The sequence below is a fragment of the Bos indicus genome, chromosome 11 (genome assembly GCF_029378745.1).
Source record: "Bos indicus isolate NIAB-ARS_2022 breed Sahiwal x Tharparkar chromosome 11, NIAB-ARS_B.indTharparkar_mat_pri_1.0, whole genome shotgun sequence".
In the NCBI taxonomy this organism is placed as follows: domain Eukaryota; kingdom Metazoa; phylum Chordata; class Mammalia; order Artiodactyla; family Bovidae; genus Bos; species Bos indicus.
In genome coordinates, this window is record NC_091770.1 from 1,908,807 (window position 1) to 1,934,142 (window position 25,336).

Consider the following 25,336-nt stretch of genomic DNA (forward strand, 5'->3'; position numbering starts at 1 on the left):
ATACGTCATATTAAAGCGCTCCCACCGCTGAGACTTCTGGGAAATGGAGTCTCCCAAGGCCAAGCTATGGTTGGGAGCGCGGGCGTCAGAACTCTCTGCGCAGGCGCACTGGTCTCCCGACCCGAAGAGGCGCCGTCTTCCTGGGTCCTGAGCAATCTGTGCCGGAGGTGAGAGCTGCGGGTGTGTGCTATTGAGCCGCCGAGAGAGTGCAGCGGCAGAGAGAACGGGATACTGAGAACTTGGGAAAGGTGCAGTAGGGGTAGAAGAGGTGAAGCGGGCGGAGCCAGCCTGCAGAATGTGTGTGTGTTTGTTGTGCGTGCAGCGACGTCCCTGCTCGGACAAGTGCGGACTAGGAAAGTTGTACCCGCATCCCAGTGTGTGCGTGTTTCGTGTGGGCACTGTTAGCAGTGGCCTTTCGGCGTGCCCCCACTATATGTCAGATCCCGGCTCTGCGGTTGGAAGTTTGGAGGCTTCCTTCGCCCCTCCGGTACCTTCTTCTCATAACAATTGCTTAATAAACGTGGGTGTAATTGACACTAAATGTAGGGTTCCGCCCACTCCAGTACCTCTCTTTTCCAAAAAGCGCCTCAGATTTTCTCGTTTAGCTCCCCTCCCTAGACCTCCGTACGAGTGATACGGGGCCTTCGTGGGGGAGGTAGGATGTGATGTGGGAAAAAAAAAACATACGAAAGAAGTAGCGAAGTGATAGGCAGATTTGAGAAGTAAATGCTTTTTATAAGAGTGAAGGGTCGAGGAATTGTGGGAGACAAGGATGGGAAAAAGCACACTGGTCAGGGCATAGAGGGTCAGGACAAGACACGGTCAGCAGGATGGATTGTATGGGGCTGATTGGGGATTGACAGGAATAAAGCTAATTTTGGTGCTTTTATTCTAGAGGTCACATTCATAATTAGAGAGGGGAAGGGACTCTGTGTAGGGAGCCAGTCAGGAATGCTGGTAGTGATCATAGTCCTGAATCAAGCTGTCATGAGCCTGAATTGTGATGGTGTCAGTGGTAGGGAAAGATACAAATAACATTGCAAAAGAAGAGTCCGAAGGACCTGGTAACGAACTAGATTTGGGAGGTAAGAGAGCCAGGAGAGAGTTTGAATTTGAGGCACCTGGGAAAATAATAAAACATCTGCTGTAAGTGTAAGGGCTTCCTTGTGGCTCAGCAGTAAAGAATCTGCCTGCCAACACAGAAGACAGGTTCAATCCCTGGGTTGGGAAGATCCCCTGGAGGAAGAAATGGCAGCCCACTCCAGTATTCTTGCCTGCAGAATCCCATGGACAGAGGAGTCTGGCAGACTATAATCCATGGGGTCACAAAGAATCAGACACAACTTACTGACTAAACAATAAGGAGAACTGTAAGGGCAGAGAAAGGAATTGATGTGGGGAACTGCATAGGGACAGAGGGTTTTAAGATGCTGACAGAATGCCTAACTCAAAATACTTAGTCATTTGGAAATGTAGGATGAGTTTGGAAGAGGGATTGGGACTAGATTCATGAAGCATTTCTGTAGAGGTGGAAAATGGAGCACCAGGTGTGGATGGACTTTCTGCAAGACAGCAAGAACACTGTACACAGTCTGAGTGCTGGGCAGCGTGAGAAACTTGCCGAAACAGTCAAAAAGTTTCAGAGAAATAAAGAGAAGAGGACTGTTGGAATCAGAGCTCATAAATGGCTTGGCAGTTTTCAAGCATAGTTTCAGGTGTGTGTGGGATGTGTCCGATACTCTGTGACGCCATGGACTGCAGCACACCAGGCTTTCCTGTTCTTCACTGTCTCCCGAAGTTCGCTCAAACTCATGTCCACTGAGTCAGTGATGTCATCCCACCATCTCACCCTCAGTCACCTCCCTTCTCCTCCTGCCCTCTATCTTTCTCAGCATCAGGGTTTTTTCCAGTGAGACAGTTCTTCGAACCAGGTGGCTAAGGTATTGGAGGTTCAGCATCAGTCCTTCCAATGAATATTCAGGAGTGATTTCCTTTAGGATTGACAGATTTGATCTCCTTGCAGTCCAAAGGACTCTCAAGAGTCTTCTCCAGCATCACAATTTGAAAGCATCAGTTCTTCAGTGCTCAGCCTTCTTTATGGTCCAACTGTCACACCCATACATGACTACTGGAAAAAGCATAGCTTTGACTATACAGACCTTTGTCGGCAAAGTGATATTTTGCTTTTTAAATATGCTGTCTCGGTTTGTCATCACTTTTCTTGCAAGGAGCAAGCATATTTTAATTTCATGGCTGCAGTCACCACCCAGAGTGATTTTGGAGCCCAAGAAAAGAAAATCTGTTATTACTTCTACTTTTTTCATCTTCTGTTTGCCATGTATCTTAATCAATGTGTAATACTCGAAACACACACATATAAAATTGCAATTTATCCTATCAATGAACATGCAAGTTGTTTGTAGTTTACCGTAGTGATCTTTTCCCCAATTCAGATTTGTGTTGCCACTGCAGTCATATATCAAGGTTTCCTGCCTACTTGGATGTGTTTGGGGATTTTCTAGTTTATCAGTCTGTTATTTACATGGCTATCTTTTTATGAAAATAAATCATTATAGCATAGAGATTTAAAAGTGCTAGCTGTTCCTGGGTTCAAATTCTGCCTCACCCTCTTACAAAGCCTAAATTTTCTAGTCTGTAGAACAGTACCTACCTTACTAATGTACGAACATAGAATTCAAGTGTTCTTGTAAAGAGTACTTAGCATAGTGCCTGGTAAGTAGCAAAAGTTCAGTACATGCTAGTTATTACTAATATATCATAAAATAAAATTTTAATATGATAACATTGCCATATTAATATGATAATATCAGTGGTATTCCATTGTGTGGGTGGACTGGACCATATACACAATGGCAGCAAATCCTGTATTTTAGAAGCTTAAGATGTTTCAAATGTTTGCTCTTCTGGGACTTCCCTGGTGGTCCCCTAGTTAAGAATCCACCTTGCAATGCAGGGGACACCAGTTCTCAACTCCTGCTTCAGGAAGATTTCACATGCCATGGGGCAGCTAAGCCTGTGCACAACTACTGAGCCCAAGCTCTAGAGCCCATACTCCACAATAAGAGTAGCCCCCACTTGCCACAGCTAGAGAAGGCTCGTGTACTGCAACCAAGACCCAGCGCAGCCAAAAATAAGTAGGTAAAAAAAAATTTTTTTGATCTTCTGTAGATTAAATGAGATGACATATAGAGTGCTTAAGAGGTTGCCTCAACATGGCACTCAGTAAAGGTTAGCGTTAATGATAGTTAATAAAAAGCTTTGCGTATGTTTTTCCTTAGGAAAAACTCCAAAGAGGAAATTGCTGGGTCAAAAGTATGTGTTTTAAGGCCCCTGATAGAAATTACAAATTCTCCAGGCCAGAATACTGGAGTGGGTAGGCTTTCCCTTCTCCAGGGGATCTTCCCAATCCAGGGATTGAACCCAGGTCTCCCACATTGCAGGCAGATTCTTTACCAGCTGAGCCACCAGGGAAGCCCTTCTGGTGGGGTCAGAGCCTTATGGAAATCTAAGAATAAATACAGCTAGTCTATATGCAAACTGTGGTCCGGGCTGATGCTGGGGTGAAGTAGGGTTTCAGGGGCCAGGGATTCTTGGGGCTTTGCTTTCAATGCTTCACCACCAACATACCTGCCTGTGTTAGTCTATTACAGCCTGTTCTCTACCCCATGCCCCCCACATACTCATGGATTCTGCCTCCTGGTACCTTTGGCTCCTCTGACTCTCATGGCTACTTCTGTCCCTCATGATATACTTTCAGCTCATTGCCCACTGGTGGAACTAGGTTCCTTTTATTTTGTGAAAGCCTCTTAGGCTTTATGCGAATCTTTGTCATTAAACTTTACTTGAGTTAACTGAGTATATCTCAGTTTCTCACATAAAGAGTCTAATTAAGACATAGTCAAATCAAGCATTTGAGGGATTCATGAGTGGGGCGTGGGGATTGTGTAGTCCTGAGAAGGAAGAGGGAAAGGTGTGTCTGAGGCTTGCCGAGTACTGTCCTGCAGTCAAGGCAGTGTATTCATTGATCCTTGTTATTCATTCACCCATCTAACTTGTGGTCCTGGCATTTCTTAGTTCACTATCCTGAGGATGGATGTCATCTTTTGAAACCAGACCACAAATCAGTCCACGGGTCAGCCTCTGCACTGCCCACCTGTGGCCTAATCAGCATGGCCCCAGGATTGAGACTCAGGGTCATGTGGAACAAGCTGTGGCTGCCCCAGGGTTGCTCCATTAGCACCAGGTGTTGCTGTGAGTGGGGTATTTTTCTTTTGAAGAGGCTGTGGGTGTTTCCTTGACAGGACTTGCCCATATAGCCATTCATAAAACTTCTTATACTTTTTGTCTGGTAATCATGATGAACAATCTGATCTGATCTCAGATGCTCAGTCATGTCTGACTCTTTGCAACCTCATGGACTATAGCCTGCCAGGCTCCTCTGTCCATGGGATTCTCCAGGAAAGAATACTAGAGTTGGGTGCCATTTCCTCCTCTTTCAGGGGATCTTCCCTACCCAGGGGTCAAACCCGCATCTCTTACATCTCCTGCACTGACAAGGGTCTTCTTTACCACTAGCATCACCTGGGAAGCCCCACGATGAACAATATTTAATGTGAATTTATAAAGACAATATGAGCCTTAATATAGTCTCAACTACCAGGAATAGAACTTTACCTCTAAGATCATGGTAAAAACAAGCACCACACTGTCTTCTGCATAGCCTTGCAGTCCAATTCTGGGATGGGGTGGGCTTGCTCTTGGCCTTGCTTTTCTTTGCTTTCCCTTTGTGTAGGGTGTTGAGGATGAGGGTGGGTACATAACTCACTGGTGTGTGGAGATTTCTTGCTTCATGGGTCACAAAACTACTAAACGAGACTGGTCTTTCTCACAGCCTGTTTCTCATCCCACCTCTCTACCTCATTAGGACTCGGCTCTTCTCTGCAAGGAGAGCACCCTGGAGGGAATGGCTGCTGTGTCTCCAACCAGATGCCAGGTGAGGTAGACTCTTGTGTTTCTGAAATACTGTTAGGCTCCAGAATGTAACCACTTTTCTTTCCATCTTGGGGCTTCTTTGCTCAAACCCAACCAGGTGGAGAAAGGACTCCATAAAGAGTGTCTCTTTCCCATTTGACTTGTGTTGGTATCTTTCAGTGATGTCTTCTTGGCTTGAATATGTGCCTGCTAGCCTGTCACCAGGGACACAGCCTCCATTGCCTTCACTCTGATTTTGCCTTAAAACTGATGGTAGGGGTCTGATGAGAAGGTCTGGGGAGAAGCAGGCAGTTTCTAGTTCTGATTTCCCTTTAGTACATCCACAAATGGACTGAAAGTAGGCCCCCATATTCCAGGGAGTGTTGGGTTAGGCAGAGAATGTGACACATCCTATAAAGCACCCCAGTGAGGTCGAAAGAGTCCTGGAGAGAGAGTTTTTGTGAGGGTAGGGACACACAGCTTACCCACTTTATGCCCCAGGGCAGAGAGTTTTTACTTCTGAGCTCTGCTTAGAACCTCTGCAGACACTCTGGAGACTCATCTGGGTTTTAGACTTGGGGATAAAGATGGAACTTACAGAATCAAAGAACATCAGAGTGAATTGAGAGAAAGCCTAGAGATGATCTAATCAACACCACTATTTTAAGGATTTGTCCACACAATCACATACATAAGGGCTTCCCAGATTGCTCAGTGGTAAAGAATCCACCTGCCAATGCTAGATGCTGGAGATTTGGGTTCGATCCTTGGGTCAGGAAGATTCCCTGGAGGAGGAAATGGCCACTCACTCCAGTATTCTTCCCTGGAAAATTCCATGGACAGAAGAACATGGCAGGCTACATTCCATGGGGTCACAAAGAGTTGGACATGACTGAGCATGCATGTACACATACTCACATAAAGACAATTGGTGCAATTGGACTAAGTTTATAGATTAGATAATAATGTCACTCCTCTCCTGATTTTTACAATTATACTGTCACTATACAAGAGAATATCCTTGTCTTTACAAAATATACACTGAAACATTAATGAGTAAAAAGGCATCATGTTTACAAGTTACTTTGGAGAAAAGATAGGCAAATGTGTATATTCTGAGACAAAGATAAAACCAATGTGGAAAATGTTAACATTTGGGGATGCTGGATGAAGGGTCTTTGTTCTATTCTTCCAAGTTTTCTGTAAGTCTGATAAAAGAGCCCCTGATACTCCAAGGCTCAGCTAGAAAGGTAGTATGGGGTTATGACCAAGAAGTCATGCCTCAGGGCTTTTTTGCACTTTCCCCAAATGCTTCAAAACTGTTCTTTGTCAGAACCATTTTCTTTCCACTCCCGCAGCATCCTCCAAACTGTTGTCATATATGACAGTTTTGTCTGGTCCATGTAAGAGAAGGATTATGAATAAGGGAGAACATGATTGTGTTTCCAGGACCCAGTGACATTCGAGGATGTGGCCGTAGTTTTCACAGATGAAGAGTGGAGGCGTCTGGTCCCTACTCAGAGGGACCTCTACAAGGAGGTGATGCTGGAGAACTACAAGAGCATCGTCTCATTGGGTAAGGAGAACTTTCCACCAGGAGTAGACCCTGTATTGAGTTAATGTGGAGTTAAGAGGCTAATATATTGACACCTCTTCTTCTCCCACCTGAGTTGGAACCCCTGAGAGACAAGATGAAAGAGCAAAGGGATGTGACTTAGCGGTTACAATAACAGTGGCTTTCTTAATCCTGAACCCCAGCCTGGGAGGGGTCCTTGAGCTGTAAGCAGACTGGACAACCACAGGCCCCCTCACTGAGCAGCCTAGCCCTGCACCACAGAGGGCTCGCCACAACTAGAGAAAAGCCCGCACAGCAATGCAGACCCAGCACAGCCGCAAATAAATTTAAAAAAATTTTTAATGGTGAGGCAGAGCTGTGCTAATTAAAATAACAGTTTAAATTTATTATTATGTGAAAATCAAATTTACAATTCAGCATTATTTCATTATCCAATTTTTTTAAACCATCTGAGCCACCAGGGAAGGCCTCCAGTTTTAACTTTTTTGTTCGTTTGTTTTTAATTGGGAGCCTTCTGCCTAAAATGATCTTTTACTTATAAAAGGGTCTGGCATATATTACATACAATAAGTCATGATGGATTTAGAAATTATCAACTTGTAGATATCAAAATAAATCAAATAGAAATGATTTTAGATGGGGTAGCCTTATTTTCCAAATAATGCTCTCCAATAGTTTTTTTTTTCCCCAAAAAAATTGAGATATAATTGTCATTATCCAGTTTTTAACAAAGTGTATCTATAGGTATTTTTCTGTATTAAAGTGAATAGAAAGAAAGAAATGAATACAAAATACGAAAGGTGATTTTTCTTATTGTCTGTGTCTCTAGTTTTCCTACAATGAACACAATCCACTTGTTTAAGTAAAATCATACTTAATATGTGTATGTTAGTTGTACAGTTGTGTCCAAAAATAATTGTACTAAAGCATAAACAATAAGCAAAAATGGGCACCTACATTACACATTCTTATTCAAGGTAATCTTTTTTCATTCTCATCTTCCCTGAGGTAAGGACTCTTCCTGCCATCCTACCAGTGCTAGAGCTAGGAGCATCCCATTGACTTCATGGGTGAAGAATAAACACATTAATTCAAATAGAGTCTATCCACTCTGACTAGATGCCACTTGTTCCCTTTTAGAACCTTAGTCCTGACCTCCATTCAGAGGTTCCTGCACTTCTGCATACCTGGTGTGCACGTCCTGCCTTTTGCATTTTCTCTCTGAAATACTTAAGAGGCTGGAATTCACTTTGGAATTGTTGTGTATTTTCATCACATATGACCACCTGGCTTGTTTCTTTCTCCACAAGCAGGACTTCCAGTACCCGGACCTGATGTGATTTTTCAGTTGAAGAGAGGGGACGAGCCTTGGCTAGTGGAGTTTCATGGATTTGAGGGGAAAGAAGGTGCAGAGAATGTCTCTCTAGGTAATTGAGTATGAACTGGGCAGGAGAGTTCTGTTTTGCCTTGTGGTTGGTATTTGGGTGCATGTGGGAGGGAGTACTGAGTATCATATTTTTCTTCAAATTCAAGTCTTCTCCTATATTGTTTATTCTCTGTCACCCACAAGTTTTCTTTTTTCCCCCTCTACACCTTAAAGTATTGTTCACCTTCGTTCACCAAATGTTTCCTTTATAGACCTGTCATGTTGTCCATTCAAACCCCCCCACTTAGCTGACACTCCTAATTAATCTGGCTATTTCCCAATGGAAATTCTCCTCTTTTCTGAGATTTTTCACTACCAGTTCTATTCCCTGTTTCAGTCCCAGGTCTTGGTTTCTCCCTAGAGTGCAATACTATTTGTGGGAGGAAGCAAAGTGACTGTCATTACTTTTCAGATTTATCACAGTATCCCTCCTTTCTGTGCTAACATTTCCTAACCCAGGAAAGAAACAGGCATCTGTATTTTCTATCCATTCCAGATTGGGAGACTAAGCCTGAGATTCAAGGTGCTTCAGAAGAAGAAAAATCAGAAGGATCATTGAAGGAAAATCTTGGAAGAAAAGGTCCTCCATCTCCTAAAGTTGAAGTTTATGTACTGGATGGCAGGTTGGGAACAGAGAAGGAAAGCCTTACAGTTGAGGCCTGCAAGAAACCCCCTTCTCTGGAGGAAAGCTTGCGGCACAGGGCAACGCCTCCCAAGAAATTTCTCACTAAAGAGAGAGACCAGGAATGCAGTAACTGTGGGAAGACCTTTTTTGACCACTCCTCCCTCATCCGTCATCAGAGAACTCACACTGGTGAGAAGCCCTATGACTGTCCCGAATGTGGGAAAGCCTTCAGCCACAGGAGCAGTCTCAGCAGACACCTGATGTCACACACAGGAGAGAGCCCCTATGAGTGCAACGCCTGTGGGAAAGCTTTCTTCGACCGTTCGTCTCTGACTGTACATCAGCGAATTCATACTGGAGAGAAACCCTTCAAGTGCAGCGAGTGTGGAAAAGCCTTCTTTGACCGCTCGTCCCTTACCCGCCACCAGAGAATCCATACTGGAGAAAGTCCTTATGAATGTAACCAGTGCGGGAAAGCCTTTAGCCAGAAAAGTATTCTTACGCGACACCAGCTAATCCACACAGGCCGGAAGCCATATGAATGTAATGAGTGTGGGAAAGCCTTCTATGGGGTCTCGTCACTGAACAGACATCAGAAAGCCCATGCTGGAGAACCTCGCTACCAGTGCAGCGAGTGTGGGAAGGCTTTCTTTGACCGCTCCTCCCTGACTCAGCACCAGAAGATTCACACTGGAGACAAGCCATACGAATGCAGCGAATGTGGGAAAGCCTTCAGCCAGAGGTGCCGGCTCACACGACACCAGAGAGTTCACACAGGAGAGAAGCCGTTTGAATGCAGCGTGTGTGGCAAAGTCTTCAGTTCTAAATCATCAGTTATTCAGCATCAACGGCGTTACGCCAAACAGGGAATAGACTGAGTTGGGTGAAAGCTTTAGTCCAAGGATCTCCACGAAAACTCAAGATAGGTCTTCCCCCTCTTAAATCCATCACCTGGTCATCACACCTATGCTGGCTACCCCTCTCCTTTTTCTGCCTCTCTGCACCCACAGTGTTTGAAGAAACACTGTCCACCCACTGTGTTACAGAGCTGATGTGGGATGCCAGAAATTAGGATGTGACTTTAAAGAGTCAGCATTCTGAAGACATTTGTCAGACACTAGGGACAAAGGTTAGGAGGCAGTCCTCAGACAAACCTCTTGTCCGAAGCCCCAGGCATCACTGCACTTTATATAACTGGAGGCCACAGCTGGACAGGAAAAGCACCCTTTATGTCAGGGCAGCACTGTTGTTTCCAGAAGTTCTTTTTTTATAGCCGTTAGTCCCTCTCTCTTGGAGGACTTTGTGCACTGACCTTGTCCTGTTGTGTCCCAGCATCTAGATCTCTTAATACCACTACTAGTAGCCAGCACTTATTGAGCGCTTATTATGGATTAAGCACTCAGCTGAGAGTTTTGCAAGAAGGAAATTATTTGGTCCTTTCAACAACCCTCTGAAGTAGGTACTGTTATTCCCCACAATTTACAGATGAGCAAACTGAAGTTTACAGAGATTAAATAACTTGTCCAACATAATGGCTAGTACAAGGAAAGTCAGGTCTTGAATACAGGTCTTCCTTCAAAATCTCTTTACCATAAGGCTATAAGGTTTGCTTTATAATTTATGTATGTGTATTATCTCCTCAACTAGATTGTAAGCAGAGACATGACTTATATGTCTTTGTATCTCACACAGTGCCTTGCAAATAATAGGTGCTCAATAAATATTTATCTGAATTAATAACTTTTTGACTACCAAGTTCTATTTAAAACACCTCTTAGAGTCACAGCCTTTCTCTGAATTTCAGTCTCACCTATACTTTTGTCATCTTGGGCTTCTATTACTGTAGTAGTCACTCCCTGATCTGAATTATTTCCTCCTCTTTATTGAGGAGGGGGATATCCAGCTATGGCCCAATAACAGGCAAACCCCAAATAAACAAAGATTCATTTCTCACATAAAATCGGATGTGAGTCAGTCCTCCTCACCCTCATCATTTAGAATATGTTGCCTCCAATGTCATCATGGGGGGTATTCTGGGATACTTTTAATGGCCATAACTTATATCTCATAAATTAGAACCCAGCATCAAAAGGCTAGAAAGTCAACAGGCACCTCATTGGTTAATATCAACAGCTCCTCTCACAAGTTACATTTTTCCATATCACTGTTAGGTCAGCCTTTCCAAGTGATCCCCTTCCTGCCCACCATTGCCTTATTCAAGACCTAAAATAGCTCCCTATTTAATGAAGGTGTCTCTGAATATTTAAAGTCTGCCCTGACATGACCCTGCATTACTCAACTTGAAGCCCTGACTCCCCAGATCCTTCTGTTCCCTGTTGTTTAGTCACTAAGTCATGTCTGACTTTTTTGACCCCATGTACTGTAGCCCACCAGGCTCCTCTATCCATGGGATTTCCTAGGCAAGAATACTGCACTGGGTTGCCATTTCCTTCTCCAGGGGATCTTCCCAACCCAGATATAGAACCCATGTCTCTCGCACTGCAGAGGGAGTCTTTACCACTGAGCCACCAGGTAAGCTCTATTTCCTGGGCCCTGCCCTATATTTTTATTTTCTTGAAGGTGAGGCACCAGGCAACTTTGACTCCAGGCATCTGAATTCCCTTTCTGTTTACTTAAGATGAAGCCCAGAAGACCTGATTCTGAAAGACTGTCTGGAATGTAGCTACCCTGCATGAACCCTAATGGACCAAGATCCATTTCTCCCTGGGAGTTGAAATCTAGTTCAAGAAACTGGATTGCCAAACAGACCCTTTCCTAATCTACTCAACCCTACTGGTCTACCTGTCTTAAAGCAGTTGAGCAGCAGGGAAGACTTTTCACATGCGGACTTTCAAAGCAACTTGAGTTAAAACCAGAGTGCAGAATCTGTTGGAGTGGATAATATGTGCTATTATTTAATAATGTCAAGTAGAAAATAAAAGGAACTACTGCCAAACTTTTGGCTGATGACTGTCTCTGAGAGTTCTGAATCTTTATTGGCTTGTTAAAAGTAAGCTGAAGGTCCAGTATTTCCCTAAGATGCTCTGCCATTGTCAGCAAGATTAGACAAGAATGAATTCAGATTCTAATCGACATTTGGGTAAAGTGATAATTGAAACAGAGTGGGAACATAAATTCAGCAGTTCTCCTTTTGTTACCTTTTAAAACTTAGAGATGTGCAGAGCATTTTTAAAAGGTGAAGTACCTTTCCATCTCCTGCCAACAATTCTGAGGAAAGGGCCATTTAACTCTTAACTGATACCTCCCAGTAGGACATGGAGTAGTGGAGGCTTCCCATTTTGAGGTTTTAGCTTCACCGGATGGCCACTAATAAGATCAAATGTTGGAATCAGAAATTGGCATTCTTAGCATATAATAAGGCAAAAGACTTGGTAGCGTTTGTAGGGTTTTAGCCTAAGATTTTAAAAGTGGTTTTGAAGAAATGAAATAATTTATCTGGTGCTTAAATAAGCCCTAACTTTTAAGAGAGAACTGAAAACTTACCATGCAGATTACCAGAAGCACTCCAGGAATCAACTCGTCAAAGAAAAGGATGAACTCTGAGATGAGAAGAACTCTGAGATGAAGTGAGTATGGTAGAGCAAACCCGTGCAGCAAAGCCTGGGGCAGATAACTAGTGGGACTACTAATCCCAGAAATTTATCTGGGATGCCAGGTTGGCCAGCTTCGGAGCTCTGCAGCACTCACTCCCTCACTCATCCCCAGGCCTGTGCTACTAAGAATACATTAACCCCTACAACTCATATGAATAACCAGAAGTGAGGAGGAGTTGGGGAGCAAGGTTACCGCGTGTCAGTCACTAGGTAACATGTTGATAAAGCCAGAATTCTGATTCCTCAAGAAGTCGAAGAGAAAAACTGCTGTGGATGTTAAATTCCTAAGTGGTCTCTGCTACTGAGACGGGACTTCTATGGTAAAAAAGCAGAAAGTAGTTGAAGTGGCCCATGTTGAGCTGAGGTGATCCTTTCCAGTTTTTCCCTCTTCCATGGTGATTCACTGGTTCCCTGTTTACCTCTCTTAATATCAACTTTCACGTCAAAGTTACTGGCCTTTGATGGCACTGGAGCTTCTTAACGAAGACAGGAATGCTTTACTGGAAGGATGTGCTACACAACGACAGACTAGAAGGCAACAGTGACCCTCAAATTTAAATTTAGGAAATCTAATAAATTTAGGAGAACTCAAGGTCAATCTACCCTTAAGACAATGGGGACTCACTGGGGACCAATGGGTTTTTATACCAAGGGATTCCAACTCCACTCTGCTGTTTTGTGAGACCAAGATCTAATTTTTGAGATTCTACTTTTCCTTATACCAAGGTGCTGCCTGGTTACTTGAGGTAATCTCTGTCTCCACCCCACCCCCACCCCGAGCCGCAATGGTGTGGAGGCGCTGTAGAGGGGAAGCGACGGAGTGAACAGCCGTTGGGACGCGGGCGCCTACCCTCCGAGGGAGCACAGTGGCCAGAGAGAAATCCTGGTGGGTGGGTGGCGCCCTCTGCCAGTTACAGTTGCGGAGAGTGAATGTCCCTCTCGAGGCGGCTTTTGGTTCGGCAGAACACGTCCTCTGGGGTCAGAGCCCAGAGTAGACACTGAGGAAGCGGCGGCCCCTGTGGCGTCCGGGAAGGAGCTCTCCGAGGGACTGAGCACCTCTAGAGACCCAGCACAGCCGCGAGGCTCCACGGATGCACAGCCCCCAGCGCAGAATGTAGCCTGGCCAGCCGCCCGCGGGGTCCTCAGGAAAGCAGCATCCGGTGATGCCCGTCGCGCCTTGCGGAGGATTCTGGGAATTGTAGTTCAGCAACGAGTTCGGGCCGGCGCGACTCAGCCCCGCAGGCTCCTAGATGCCTTTGTCGCCCGCCGAGCCTACTCAGTGTTGTTCATGAGGTCGAGCCTGGGGTCCAGGAGGGCTGAGTGCGTGTTCTCTTGAGTCTGAGTGCCCGGAAGGAGGGCCGGGGAGGGCCCCCGGGTGGAGGGCGCCGAGCTGCCCGGCGAGGGTCGCGCGAGCGTTCGCGGGCCTCTAGGTGGACTGGCGCGGTGGACCCCAGGCCCCTCGCGGGTTCGCCGCTCCCTTTTCCTGCAGTCGTCACCAGCGCTAGCGTGGAGAGAGTCACCATGGAGCCGAAGGGCAGAGGTGAGGATTTCAGAGGGATGCCGCCTGCTGGAGAGAAAAAAGGAGAAAGGCTGCCCTCTGGCTGGGGCAGGCTCAGGAAGAACACACAATTCTCCTACTAGTTGATCTCACTTTGGGGTTTAAGGGGAGCCCCCGACCTGCATTGCCCTGCTGGTCTTTCGGGTGCCCTGCCATCTCTAAGTTGATGTATGCCTTCTTTGCCCACGAAATCGACAGATCTGAACATTTGGCTTTTTGATAATGACAGTTGTTCTCACAGGAGCCCTGTAAGGCTGTTGTAGAGGAAAGAGAATATCCAAATGGACCCATTTGGCAGATGGGGACAGTGAGGATTTGAGAAGTCACAGGATTTGTTTAGTGCCCTGGATTTTTTCCCCACATGGCCCATTGCTTTTCTGAGAAAGCCAGTATTCAAAAAGAATTTAAATTCTTTCATCTAGTTAAATTCTTTCATCCTGTGAACCTGGAATAGCACAGGAATGACTCATTAAGTGAGGCAGGGATTGACATAAGCGGGACTTCGCGTTTCTTTTGACTGTCACTCAGCAGATAAGAGATATAAATGAATATGTCTTTAAGTGTCCAGGATCTTACAGCAGTGTTCTGTTGGAATTTAAAGGCAGGGTATCGGTAGGAGATTCCTGAGGCAGCCATGGTCATGGATGTCTTGCTTCAGAGATATTGTGGAATTGTCCGTTGGTTCCCTGTGTTGATTCTTCCTAGGTAACAAGTAGTTGTATCTGGCAGTTTCTGGGAGTTTACTGCAAACAAGAGTAGTCACCCTGGTTCCTGTTTCTATTTATAGGGTCACTTTCTGAGGATTCAGACCTTCCTCAGGCTGGAAACCCAAAAGAAAATGGCCTGACCACTGTGCTGCTGACCTGTGCATCCCAGGTGGATTTAAATTTCTTATTTTTTTCTGTTCTCGGGACATGAATATGATTTCCTGCATTGTTATGGATTTGCTCAGCCCTGATTCCTAGCCCACTGGCTTCATCGTGTTAAACTGATGAGTGATGAACCTGATAGTAATTACTCCTGTCTTATGCAGAACTTTCCCTCCTGGCACAACTTCTCTGTCTGCTTAGTGCTAGATGTGCACAAGCTCTTCTGTCTGTAATTGGCCTGCTAGTGAGATGCAAAGGAATAAAAGCCAGTTGCCTCTGCCTCCTGAAGTTTACTGAGGAAACAAGGTTTAGATAAGGAAGATAGTTAAACAGGGGCTTCCCTGGTGGCCCAATGGTTAAGAATCCACCTTGCGATACAAGGGACACTAGTTGAATCTGTGGTCAGGGAAGATCCCACGTGCCTTGAGGCAACTAAGCCCTTGCACGGCAATTAATGAGCCCATGTGCCACAACTACCGAAGCCTGCACACCCTGGAGCCTGTGCTCTGCAGCAAGAGAAATGACTGCAATGAGAAGCCCTCGCACTGCAGCTAGAGAGTACCCCTCGCTTAACACGATTAGAGAAAGCCTGCATGCAGCAACGAAAACCTAGCACAACCAAAAAAACAAATAAATATTTTTTTTAAAATAATTAAACAGCAAGAAGAAATATATATTTTTCTAAATGCAGAAAATTTTTAAATACGGAAATTACTAGTACAATGAAGCATTAAGTAAGTAAGTAAGTGAAGTCACTCAGTCGTGTCCAACTCTTTGCGAACCCATGGACAGTAGCCTGCACCAGGCTCCTCCGTCCATGGGATTTTCTAGGCAAGAGTACTGGAGTGGGTTGCCATTTCCTTCTCCAGGGAATCTTCCCAACCCAGGGATTGAACCCAGGTCTCCCGCATTGTAGACAGACGCTTTACCATCTGAGCCACCAGGGAACTCCACAACAAAGCATTATGCTCCAGTTAAAAAAAAAATTTAATCAATTACAAAAAATTTCACTTCTGACCACAGACTATACAGTTGCCTTGTAAGAGTGGTGGCCACCAAATGAACATCATTTCCTTTCATTAGTTGTGTATAAGGGTTTAATTCTTGACTGTAACATAGTAAGATTTTTAAATAAAGAAACTTTTCAAAATCAAAAAAAGAATAGAAAGAAATTACTAGTACAGACAAGTCATCATAGGCCTTGAAGAGGTTTTCCATCCTCTACAGTATTTAGGGGGGGAAGTGCTGGCATAAAAGCTGCATTTTGAAAGACAAGAGCAAGTACATAGTTGGAAAATAGGATATAGGAATATTCCAAGAGAGAGAACAGCTTTGGATAAAAGTCTCCAAGTGATGAGAGAGTCAGAGATTTTCAGAAGGTGTGTCACTGTGGAGTGAGCTGGATGGAGTGTGTTGAGAGAAGCATATGCCTGTTGTAGCCAGACCACAGGAAAGTCTACACAGGATCTTTTTTTAACTTTTTATTTATTTTTTGAAATTTATGCTTAGCTGTGCTGGGTCTTTTTGCTGCGCTCAGGCCTTCTCTGGTTGCCACAGAGGGGGCTACTGTTTGTTGTGGTGCACGGGCTTCTCACTGTGGCGGCTGCCCTTGTTGCAGAGCACGGGCTCTAGGTGTGTGGGCTTCAGTAGTTATGGCAGAGGGGCTCGGTAGTGGTGGTCCACGGGCTTAGTTGCTCCTTGGTGTGTGGACTTTTCCTGAATCAGGTATCGAATCCGTGTCCCCTGCGTCGGCAGGCAGATTCTTAACCACTGGGAAGGGTTAACCACTCTTCCTAACCACCAGGGAAGTCCCACACAGGATCTTATTCCAAAGATAGATAAGGCCCCATGAAAGTTTTTAGAGTCCCAGCAAGACAAAACATGCCATGACTGATTAAAGAGAGAAGCTGAGTCAAGGTGCCCTGTAGGATCTGGTCCAGGACCCTGGGAGAATAGCCCGTCATCCTCATACCCGCCTCACAGCATCCAGATGCTGACAATTTATGCAAACCTCTGGGAGGAAACACCAGTACTGATTCTGAGCTGAATGGCTAGATGTCTTTCAGAGGAGGAGAAGTAGGTGACAGAGGATGAGATGGTTGGGTGGCATCACCAACTCAATGGGCATGAGTTTGAGCAAACTCCAGGAGACTGTGAAGCACAGGGAAGCCTGGTGTGCTGCAGCCCATGGGATTGCAAAAAGTCGGACACAATTGAGAAACTGAACAACAACAGCTTTCAGAGGAAAGAGGGGAAATCTACTGTCTACTGGGCAGTTCGTGATTGGTTTACTCACCCTCCAGGCCCCACACAGGCACACTGAGCAGCAGTTCCCTCCATGAATGAGTTTGATTGCTGAGGTTTTCTCAGAACTAAAGCCTGAAAGGAAGTGCTAGATAGTCTGTTCCTGCTACCTTGCTTGTAAAGAAAAGACAGTGTACAAATTATATTGCCTGTGCTGAACACTCCTGAGGCATATGACCTTAAGGGACCCTAACTTAAAATGGGAAGTGATTTCATAGTTCAGGTATAGAAAAATAGTTAACTTATTTTGAGCAGAGAATATTCAAGTAGGTAGTTCTTTTAACTTTATTTCATTATGTGAATTACTTTACCGGTTGTTTTTGGAGGATATAAATACATATGTGTGTATGTGTAGTCATAATTGGGGCTTAAAATGCTGTTTTATAAATAAATCTATATGTGTAGCAAACATCTTAATTTTTTTTAATATATACACACTGAACAAACTTTTTAGCCAGTCTAATGCATTTATATTCAAGGGGCTGTGGCAAAAGTGGTGTTTCAAAGAAAGCCATAAGTGGTCCATTTGCTAGCATCCCAAGGACTGATCTGTTTCAATATGTCTCCTTTAACTTGAAGTTGTATAGAAAAAAGTTTTAATAGAATTGAAAAAATTATGAGACATTTATCATTCATGAACAGATTCAGCTATAGATTCAAAGGAACATTACCCACCCTGCTCACTCTCCCTACATTTGAGTGAACAATCTAAACCTTTTGCCTGTCGTCTAGGTCAAGGGAAGGTAAAGTAAACACTTCTGCAGTGGTTTCAGCATTTGGTAAACTTCCGTTCCCCTCCCACCTCTGTCCCCATGCACACTTTCATAGAATACCCCGTTTAAACTTGTTTCTATTCATTCTTGTTCGAACGTTCCTCCTTTCAACTCGTTGACATATATTTACAGTGTTCCTGCTCTGTGCCAGAGACTAGGGCTGCTTCATTGAGCCAAATTAAACCTGGTCTCCGCTCCTGTGGAGATTAGCATCTAATGGGACAGACAGACGTTCATCACAGAGTCCCCTCACCATGTGCCTAACCCAGGAAAGGGAAAACCCATGGTGCTACAACCTAGAGAGTCAGGGAAGGCTTCCCTGAGCTGAGAGCCAAAGTGTGAGTAAGATCAAAATAGCTGAAAGGGGGACTTCCCTGGTGATCCAGTGGTTAAGACTCCCTGCTTCCAATGCAAGGGGCACAGGTTCGATCCCTGGTATGGAAACTAAGATCCCCCATGCCACATGGCATAGCCAAAAAAATTTTTAAATAAATACACTTTTTTTTAAAAAACACCTGAAAGGATGGGGCAAAGGGGGAACTTTCAGGAACAGGAAGCAATGTGTATAAAGGGGCAGAAGTAGTTGTTGTCCACATTTCAGGCAGCCACCAGCTGGAGCACAGAGAATACAGGAGCAATGGAGTGAGATGGGATAGAGAGTAGATGGTGGGGGTGGGTGGCAGAGTAGTCAGACTGATTGGGGGAAAATGGCGAAAACACTTTAGGAACTCATAATAATTGGGGCTTAAAATGCTGTTATATAAATAAATCTATATACTGTGATATGTGTAGCAAGCATCCTAATTTTTAAAAAAAATATATTGGACTGATTATATTGTCAAAGGAAAACTAGAGGGAAAAGTAATTCCTATTTATTGAATTTCTTGTATTTTTAAACCCTACCATAAAGAAAGTGCTTAATTTATAATTACATTTCCTCTACTCTCCCATGTCTAAATAGTAAGGATTTCTATAGTTCTATCATTTAACTTGTCGATACGTAAACTTGGGGAGTTGGTATCCTCTGATTTTACCCTGAAGATGTTCCTTCCCAGCTGCAGGTTTATTCGATTCTGGTGCATGGAGGTCAGGAGCGAGTCTGTGGTTGTAAATACATCAGTGTTGGAATGGTAGAGGTCATTTTGCCTAACCTTCCTATTCTCCCTGTCTTCCTTCTCCTATGCCATCTTCTTGAGTCCTGCCCAGAGGCTTCTGGTAGGAGGTCCCTTGGTGAGCACTGATGTGGTTGGTTTTCAGGGATCGATGATGAGGGACATGGCCGAGGCTCTCACCCAGTGGGAACAGCTGAACCCTCCGCAGGGAGGTGAGCCTAAGAAGCCTAGGAATCTGGTCTTGCTCGGTAAGCAGCACTCCCACCCCACCCCCACCCTGTGAAATTACCCAGTGTGGTACCTTGGCTTCCTCAGTTCCTAGGAGCTCTGAGGTTCTTAGATGAAATGATTCCTAATCCTGGTGTAAGGCAGGTACCTTCTACTCTTTGTTTCTAAACACAGGCTTAACACTTCTAGAATCAGAAATGAACACCTTTTAAAAATTGTATTTGCCAAGGCAATAGCCATCCTTCTTCCCTATTTCCTGACTGAGGATGCTGAGACAAAGCTCTAGGAGAAACACCTCTTAAGAAATGGGTGTGGAGAAGGAATGGGAACCCACTCCAGTATTCTTGCCTGGGAAATCCCATTGACATAGGAGCCTAGTGGGCTACAGTCTATGGGGTTGCAACGAGTTGGACACTTGGCAACTAAACAACAGCAAACACTATCAAGCAGATTGTGATTTGGGAAGTATGTCTTCATGAAAATGGTGCATAAAATGGAGAGTGAAGTGACCTAGCAATATGGAATGTAAAGTTTTATAAGAAATGTGTATAGAATAACAGTTGCAGATATTCAAATAATAAATCTGTGGCTAAAGGGAGGAAAAAAAGGAAATGGGTGCTTATTCTTTTAATAGGGAGAGGTTCTGAACTCAAGTAGACCCCATATCGATCTTCCTAACTTCTTCAGAGAAATCGTGTCTTATCCTGTTCTCTCTGACAAGCAACTCGCTAACACTGAACATATACAGTGAGACTCCTTTTTCTTTCCCTGTAAACAGGGCTTCCAATTTCCAAGCCTGATGTAATCTCTCAGTTGGAGAGTGGGGAGGTGCTGGAAAGAAAAGTCTCAAAAGCAGCTAATCCAGGTGAGTGACTGTCAGAAACCATGAACAGGAAACCCAGATGGGAACAGCATCTTAGAAATGCTTGACTTTAAAGTGCCGTTCTCCTGGGCCTCATTGTATCTCTGTGGATGATGATCTGTTGTAAAGTCATAGGTTTATTTTTTGGTGAACAAATACTTTGCATCCTTTGAAATTACTTCTCTTCTCCAAATAAGGTGAAGTGAAATCAGCTCTTAAATATTTATTAGTAATTTGGGTTCAAGGCTCTAAACCAGGCTTTTTAATATATGCTATTTTGTTAATATCTCTTCAGGATAAGTTGACTTTTTGTCTCAGACCAGTGACCGTAAATTGGTCTCTGAGTGTGCCCTTGCCTTACTGTCTATCTAAACGGGGGCAGCATAGCACAGTGGTTAAGAGTGCACACTTTGGAACCACTTTTCCTGGGTTCAAAGCCAATTTGAACTACTCATCAGCTCTAACCGCTAACAGGTGAATTATCCATTTGTTTAGTCAATAGGTTGTATCAAGCTCTTTTGCCACCCATGGACTATAGCCTGCCAGGCTTCTCTGTCCATGGGGGATTTCTGGACAAGAATACTGGAGTGGGTTGCCATTTCCTTCTGCAGGGGATCTTTCAACCCAGGGGCTGAACCCATGTCTCCTGCATTGGCAGGTAGATTCTTTGCCATCTGAGCCATCTTGGAATTATCCATTCTGTGACTCAAATTTCCCAACAGTAAAATGGGGAATATGTAATGCAGATAACAATAGCTCTTAACTCATAGGGTAGTTATGAGGATCAAATGAAATAGTCTAAGAGAAATGCTTAGAACAGTACCTGGCTATATGCTAAGCAAATGATAACTAAGGATTAAGTCCTGCTAACTCTTTGAAAGATTTGAGCCTGTCACTTCTGTCAAACTGGATGCTGTAATAGACCACCAGCTAATTATACTTTCTTTAATTTTTAATTATATTTTCTTATCCTTGTCTACTTAGGCAGCATATTACTGCCAGATTCCCCACTGTGAGCTACTTAACTCTTCCAGTTCCGTATTCCTCTTCCTGCCCTCAAGACCTTTGCTAATCTACCTGCCTAGTCATTGTACCTTCTCTCTTCAGCTTGAACCCTTAACACCAGACAGGCAAGTCTCTGACTACCCTGCACTAACCATGTGTTCTCTATGAATGTTTGGAGCTTCAGTTCTTCCACTCCCCTTAGCCGAAAGTCCATTTGCCTTTAACCTGTTTCTACCTACTTGTCCTTAAAAATCCCAGCACTTCCCTGATTATATGTCATTGAGAACATTGTATTGTATTGATTTATGTCATGTAAAGTCTTGGTTGGAATGGATACTGATGACCATTTAAGCCTGGAATATTTAAACATTGCTAGCAGTGCAGCTTTCCCCATCCCCTCCCCCAAACTCTTACTAAGAAGTCTAGAATTTGAGGCCCAGTCTGGACTAATCTGAGTCTGTGAGGGGTTTGAACTTCTACTCCCCACACACTGCTCATTTTTTGAAAAAACTTGGTTCTGGCTTACTCTTTCCAGTGTTTTCAGTGTGGAATGATCAGAGCTGCTAAGTTGCCTTTCAATTACTAATTTAATTTGTAGATCTGGACTACCTTGAATGCTAGCTTCTAGGATTTTGTGTCACACTCTGAGACAGTGGAACCAACAAAGAGTTTTGTGTTAAGTGGTATGGTTTTAGAAGTTCAGTCTGCTAGCAGTGATTGGGACATACTAGAACAAGAAAAGATTGGTGGTGAGGTCAGCTGACAATGGACTTTCTCAGAACATGATGCTCTGATAAGGCTGTGACAGTGGGCAGCCCCTGGCAGACCATCCCTCTCTGATCCCAGCCCAGTCTCCACCAGACCATGTTTGTTATCTGCTGTTTTCCCCGTCACCTCTGTTTCGTCTTGTTCTATTACTCTTTCTCATTTCCTCCCCTGCTAGACACAGTAGCGTCTCCCTTTATGCCTCTGCACCCCTTTGCCCAGTCATCTTTCTTTTCTCATACTCTCTCAAGGTTGCAAGGCTATTTGTGAGAACTTCCAAGCTCCTCTGTTCCCCATAAGCATTTTTTGTTTGTTTCATTATTTTCCTTTCACAGCAATTATTTTTCTCCCAGTGTAAGAAATGATAACATTGTAGTTTTGTTTATTTCAGACTGGGGTACAGGACCACAGAGCAAGGAGGTAACCCCAGAGCAGGACATTCCTGAAGAAGAATCAACCCCTGGGGTGTTAGTAGAGAGATTTCCAAAGGAAAGTTCCAGTGAATGTGAAGATTCTTTAAAGAATCAGCAGGAAAACCATGAGAAACATTTAATACAAGAGGTTGGTCCTCAGACGAAACCTTCTGGGGAGAGAAGCTACCAGTGTGATGAATTTGGAAGAAATTTTAGTCGGAGGTCATTACTTGTCCAACAGCAAGGAGAGAGACGACATAGTCGTGATTCATTTAAAAAGAACTTGAAGCAAAATTCAGATCTAATGAAACATGAGAAAATCTGTGCAGGAAAGAAACCTTGGAAGTGTAACGAGTGTGAGAAGGCCTTTAGTTATTACTCAGCTTTTGTCTTGCATCAGCGAATTCACACAGGAGAAAAACCCTATGAATGTAATGAATGCGGTAAAGCCTTCAGTCAGAGCATACACCTGACTCTGCACCAGAGGATTCACACAGGAGAGAAACCTTACAGATGTCACGAATGTGGGAAAGCCTTCAGTCACCGCTCAGCCCTTATTAGGCATCATATAATTCATACTGGAGAGAAACCTTATGAATGCAATGAATGCGGGAAGGCCTTCAATCAGAGTTCATACCTCACTCAACATCAACGAATTCATACTGGAGAGAAACCTTACGAGTGTAATGAATGTGGGAAGGCCTTCAGCCAAAGCACATTCCTTACCCAGCATCAGGTCATCCACACTGGAGAGAAACCCTATAAGTGTAATGAGTGTGGAAAAGCTTTCAGTGATCGCTCAGGCCTCATTCAGCACCAGAGAACTCATACCGGGGAGAGGCCTTATGAGTGTAATGAATGTGGGAAGGCCTTTGGCTACTGCTCAGCCCTGACTCAACACCAGAGAACTCACACTGGGGAGAAACCCTACAAGTGCAACGATTGTGCCAAAGCCTTCAGTGACCGTTCAGCCCTTATCCGTCATCAGAGAACACACACTGGAGAGAAACCTTACAAGTGTAAGGACTGTGGAAAAGCCTTCAGCCAGAGCTCATCTCTTACAAAGCATCAGAAAACTCACACTGGAGAAAAACCCTATAAGTGTAAGGAATGTGGAAAGGCTTTCAGCCAGAGTTCATCCCTTTCTCAACATCAGAAAACTCATTCTGGAGGGAAAATCAGGGAATATGGAAAAGCCTTTAGTGAGCATTCAGCCTTCAACCAGCAAAAGAGAATTGATACAGGATAAAAGCAATGTAAATGCAATACATTCAGAACATCCTTACTGAACAATTACTATAATGCTGTGAGGGCTACAAAGGAATTAAGAATATGTTACAAAAGAGATTTATTTGAGAAGTCATTGGTGATATGGGACATAGCTTACTCAGAATGTGAGAAAAGGGTTTTGCATTTTTTTTAAATATCCTGTCAGAGGACACTGTGAATTTCCCTAGGGAGAGAGGAAAATTGTTTCCAACACCCTGATGTGTATGTAAGCTACCAAATCCTTGCACAAGAAACAGGGTGTGCCATGATGGAAAGAGGACATCTTGACTGGGCTAGATGGTCTCATAATGCTAAGGGGATGATATTTTAAAGGGATAAATGGTCCCTTTAGGCAAATTGAAGGGGTAGAAATCAGAGGTTGGCAATTTGCATTGTCTGTCCAGAGTTGAGAGTGGTGGTGGAAGAGATGTTGTCCTTGATCTTAAATACAAGAATTAAGTGTGTGCTCAGTTGCTAAGTTGTGTCTAACTCTTTGCAACCCCATGGACTGTAGCCCGCCAGGCTCCTCTGCCCGTGGGATTTCCCAGGCAAGAAGACTGGAGTGGGTTGCCATTTCCTTCTCCAGGGAATCTTCCCAACCCAGGGATCAAGCCTGCATCTCCTGCATTGGGAGGCATATTCTTTACCACCAGCCACCTGGGAAGCCCTATCTAATATATAGTCAGTTTTATTTCATCCACAGTTATCCCAAAATGTCATTTACAGCTCCACCATCCGTTTTCAATCAGTGATAACACATTGCATTTTCTTTGCCCTACCTCTGTAGGCTGCTTCAGTCTAGAATGATCTTTCAACTTCTTTTTGTCTTTCATGACATTAACATTTTGAGGAGTCAAAGCCAGTCATTTTGTGGAATGTCCCACAATCTGTATTTTCTGATTATTTTCTCATGATTAGAACCAGATTAAGCATTTTTAGCAAGAAAGCTACCTGTTGTGTAATCCTCAAATCATATCAAGAAACTCAAAATGCCAGTTTGTCCTGCTGTTCCTAATGCCAAGTTTGATTACTTTGTTCACATGTTTGTCAAAATTCTCTCATTATAATTAATCATCTCTCCTTTTCAACTTAATAAGTCATCTGAATGTATTACTTCCCAACAAAAGTTCCCCTCATGTTTTTGGACTCCATTGAAGACGCTTGCCCGAATCAGTTATTACATTGTGCATTAGTGCTAAGTCCCTTCAGTCATGTCGGACTCTTAGTGACCCCATGGACTGTAGCCTGCCAGGCTCCTCTGTCCATGGGATTCTCCAGGCAAGAATACTCGAGTGGGTTGCCGTGCCCTCTTCTAGGGGATCTTGCCAACCCAGGGATTGAACCTGCTTCTCTTATGTCTTCTGCACTGGCAGGCGGGTTCTTTACCACTGGTGCCCCCTGGGAAGCCCAACTATCTTGTATGCATCAGTAATTTGTTCTTTTCCACTGACGGTATGGTGTTCCGTTGTATGAATATACGACAGTCCGTTCTACTGTTGACACATAGTCAAGTTGTTTCTAGTTTGGGGCTATTATAAACATAACTGCTATGAACATTCCTGTTAGGCCTGTGCTTTTCTGTTGAGCATATACCTAGGAGGAAAATTCCTGAGTCACGGAGCAGACATATATTTAGCTTTAGAAGATAATGTCAAATGGTTTCCAGACAACTTTTACCAATTTAAAACACCTCTGTCATTAAAGCATGGGCGTTCCAGTTTGTCTACACTGTAATTTTAGTCTTTAAATTTTTTAACAATCTGGTTCATGTGCAGTGGTCTCTCATGGTGGTTTTAATTTTCATTTTTCTGATAACTAATGATACTGATCACTTTTTCAAATGCTAATTGAATATTTGGATATCTTTTTTTTAAGTGACTATCTTACCAAGTCCAAGCTACTATGGCTTGCCAAAATGACAGGCAGATAAATCGAGAGACGAGTT

At 43.9% G+C, this 25,336-nt stretch overlaps 1 protein-coding gene across 5 annotated transcripts; it reads left to right on the top strand.

Moving 5' to 3' along the window:
* Positions 1-75: 75 nt before the first annotated feature.
* LOC139176014 (zinc finger protein 2) lies at positions 76-23,861 on the top strand. Of its 5 annotated transcripts, XM_070798191.1 has the most exons (6): positions 76-167; positions 4,946-5,014; positions 6,442-6,568; positions 7,879-7,995; positions 8,491-9,476; positions 22,283-23,861. In XM_070798191.1, exons 2-6 carry the CDS (start codon positions 4,985-4,987, stop codon positions 23,369-23,371), a joined length of 2,349 nt encoding a protein of 782 aa, XP_070654292.1. In that variant the 5' UTR covers positions 76-167; positions 4,946-4,984; the 3' UTR covers positions 23,372-23,861. The 5 variants fall into 5 exon arrangements, with proteins under 5 accessions (XP_070654292.1, XP_019825204.1, XP_019825203.1 ...); XM_019969645.2 differs by lacking the exon at positions 22,283-23,861 and having other exon boundaries at positions 7,882-7,995; positions 8,491-11,594; XM_019969644.2 differs by lacking the exons at positions 76-167; positions 22,283-23,861 and adding an exon at positions 178-248 and having other exon boundaries at positions 8,491-11,594.
* The last annotated feature ends 1,475 nt before the right edge of the window (positions 23,862-25,336 follow it).

Bases quoted from the DNA above. Each gene is read 5' to 3' on its own strand.
- LOC139176014 (XM_070798191.1), top strand. From the start codon at position 4,985: ATGGCTGCTGTGTCTCCAACCAGATGCCAG. The intron at 7,996-8,490 runs GTAATTGAGTAT...TATCCATTCCAG, and splicing joins TGCAGAGAATGTCTCTCTAG to ATTGGGAGACTAAGCCTGAG. The intron at 9,477-22,282 runs GCCAAACAGGGA...GTTGGTCCTCAG, and splicing joins TTCAGCATCAACGGCGTTAC to ACGAAACCTTCTGGGGAGAG.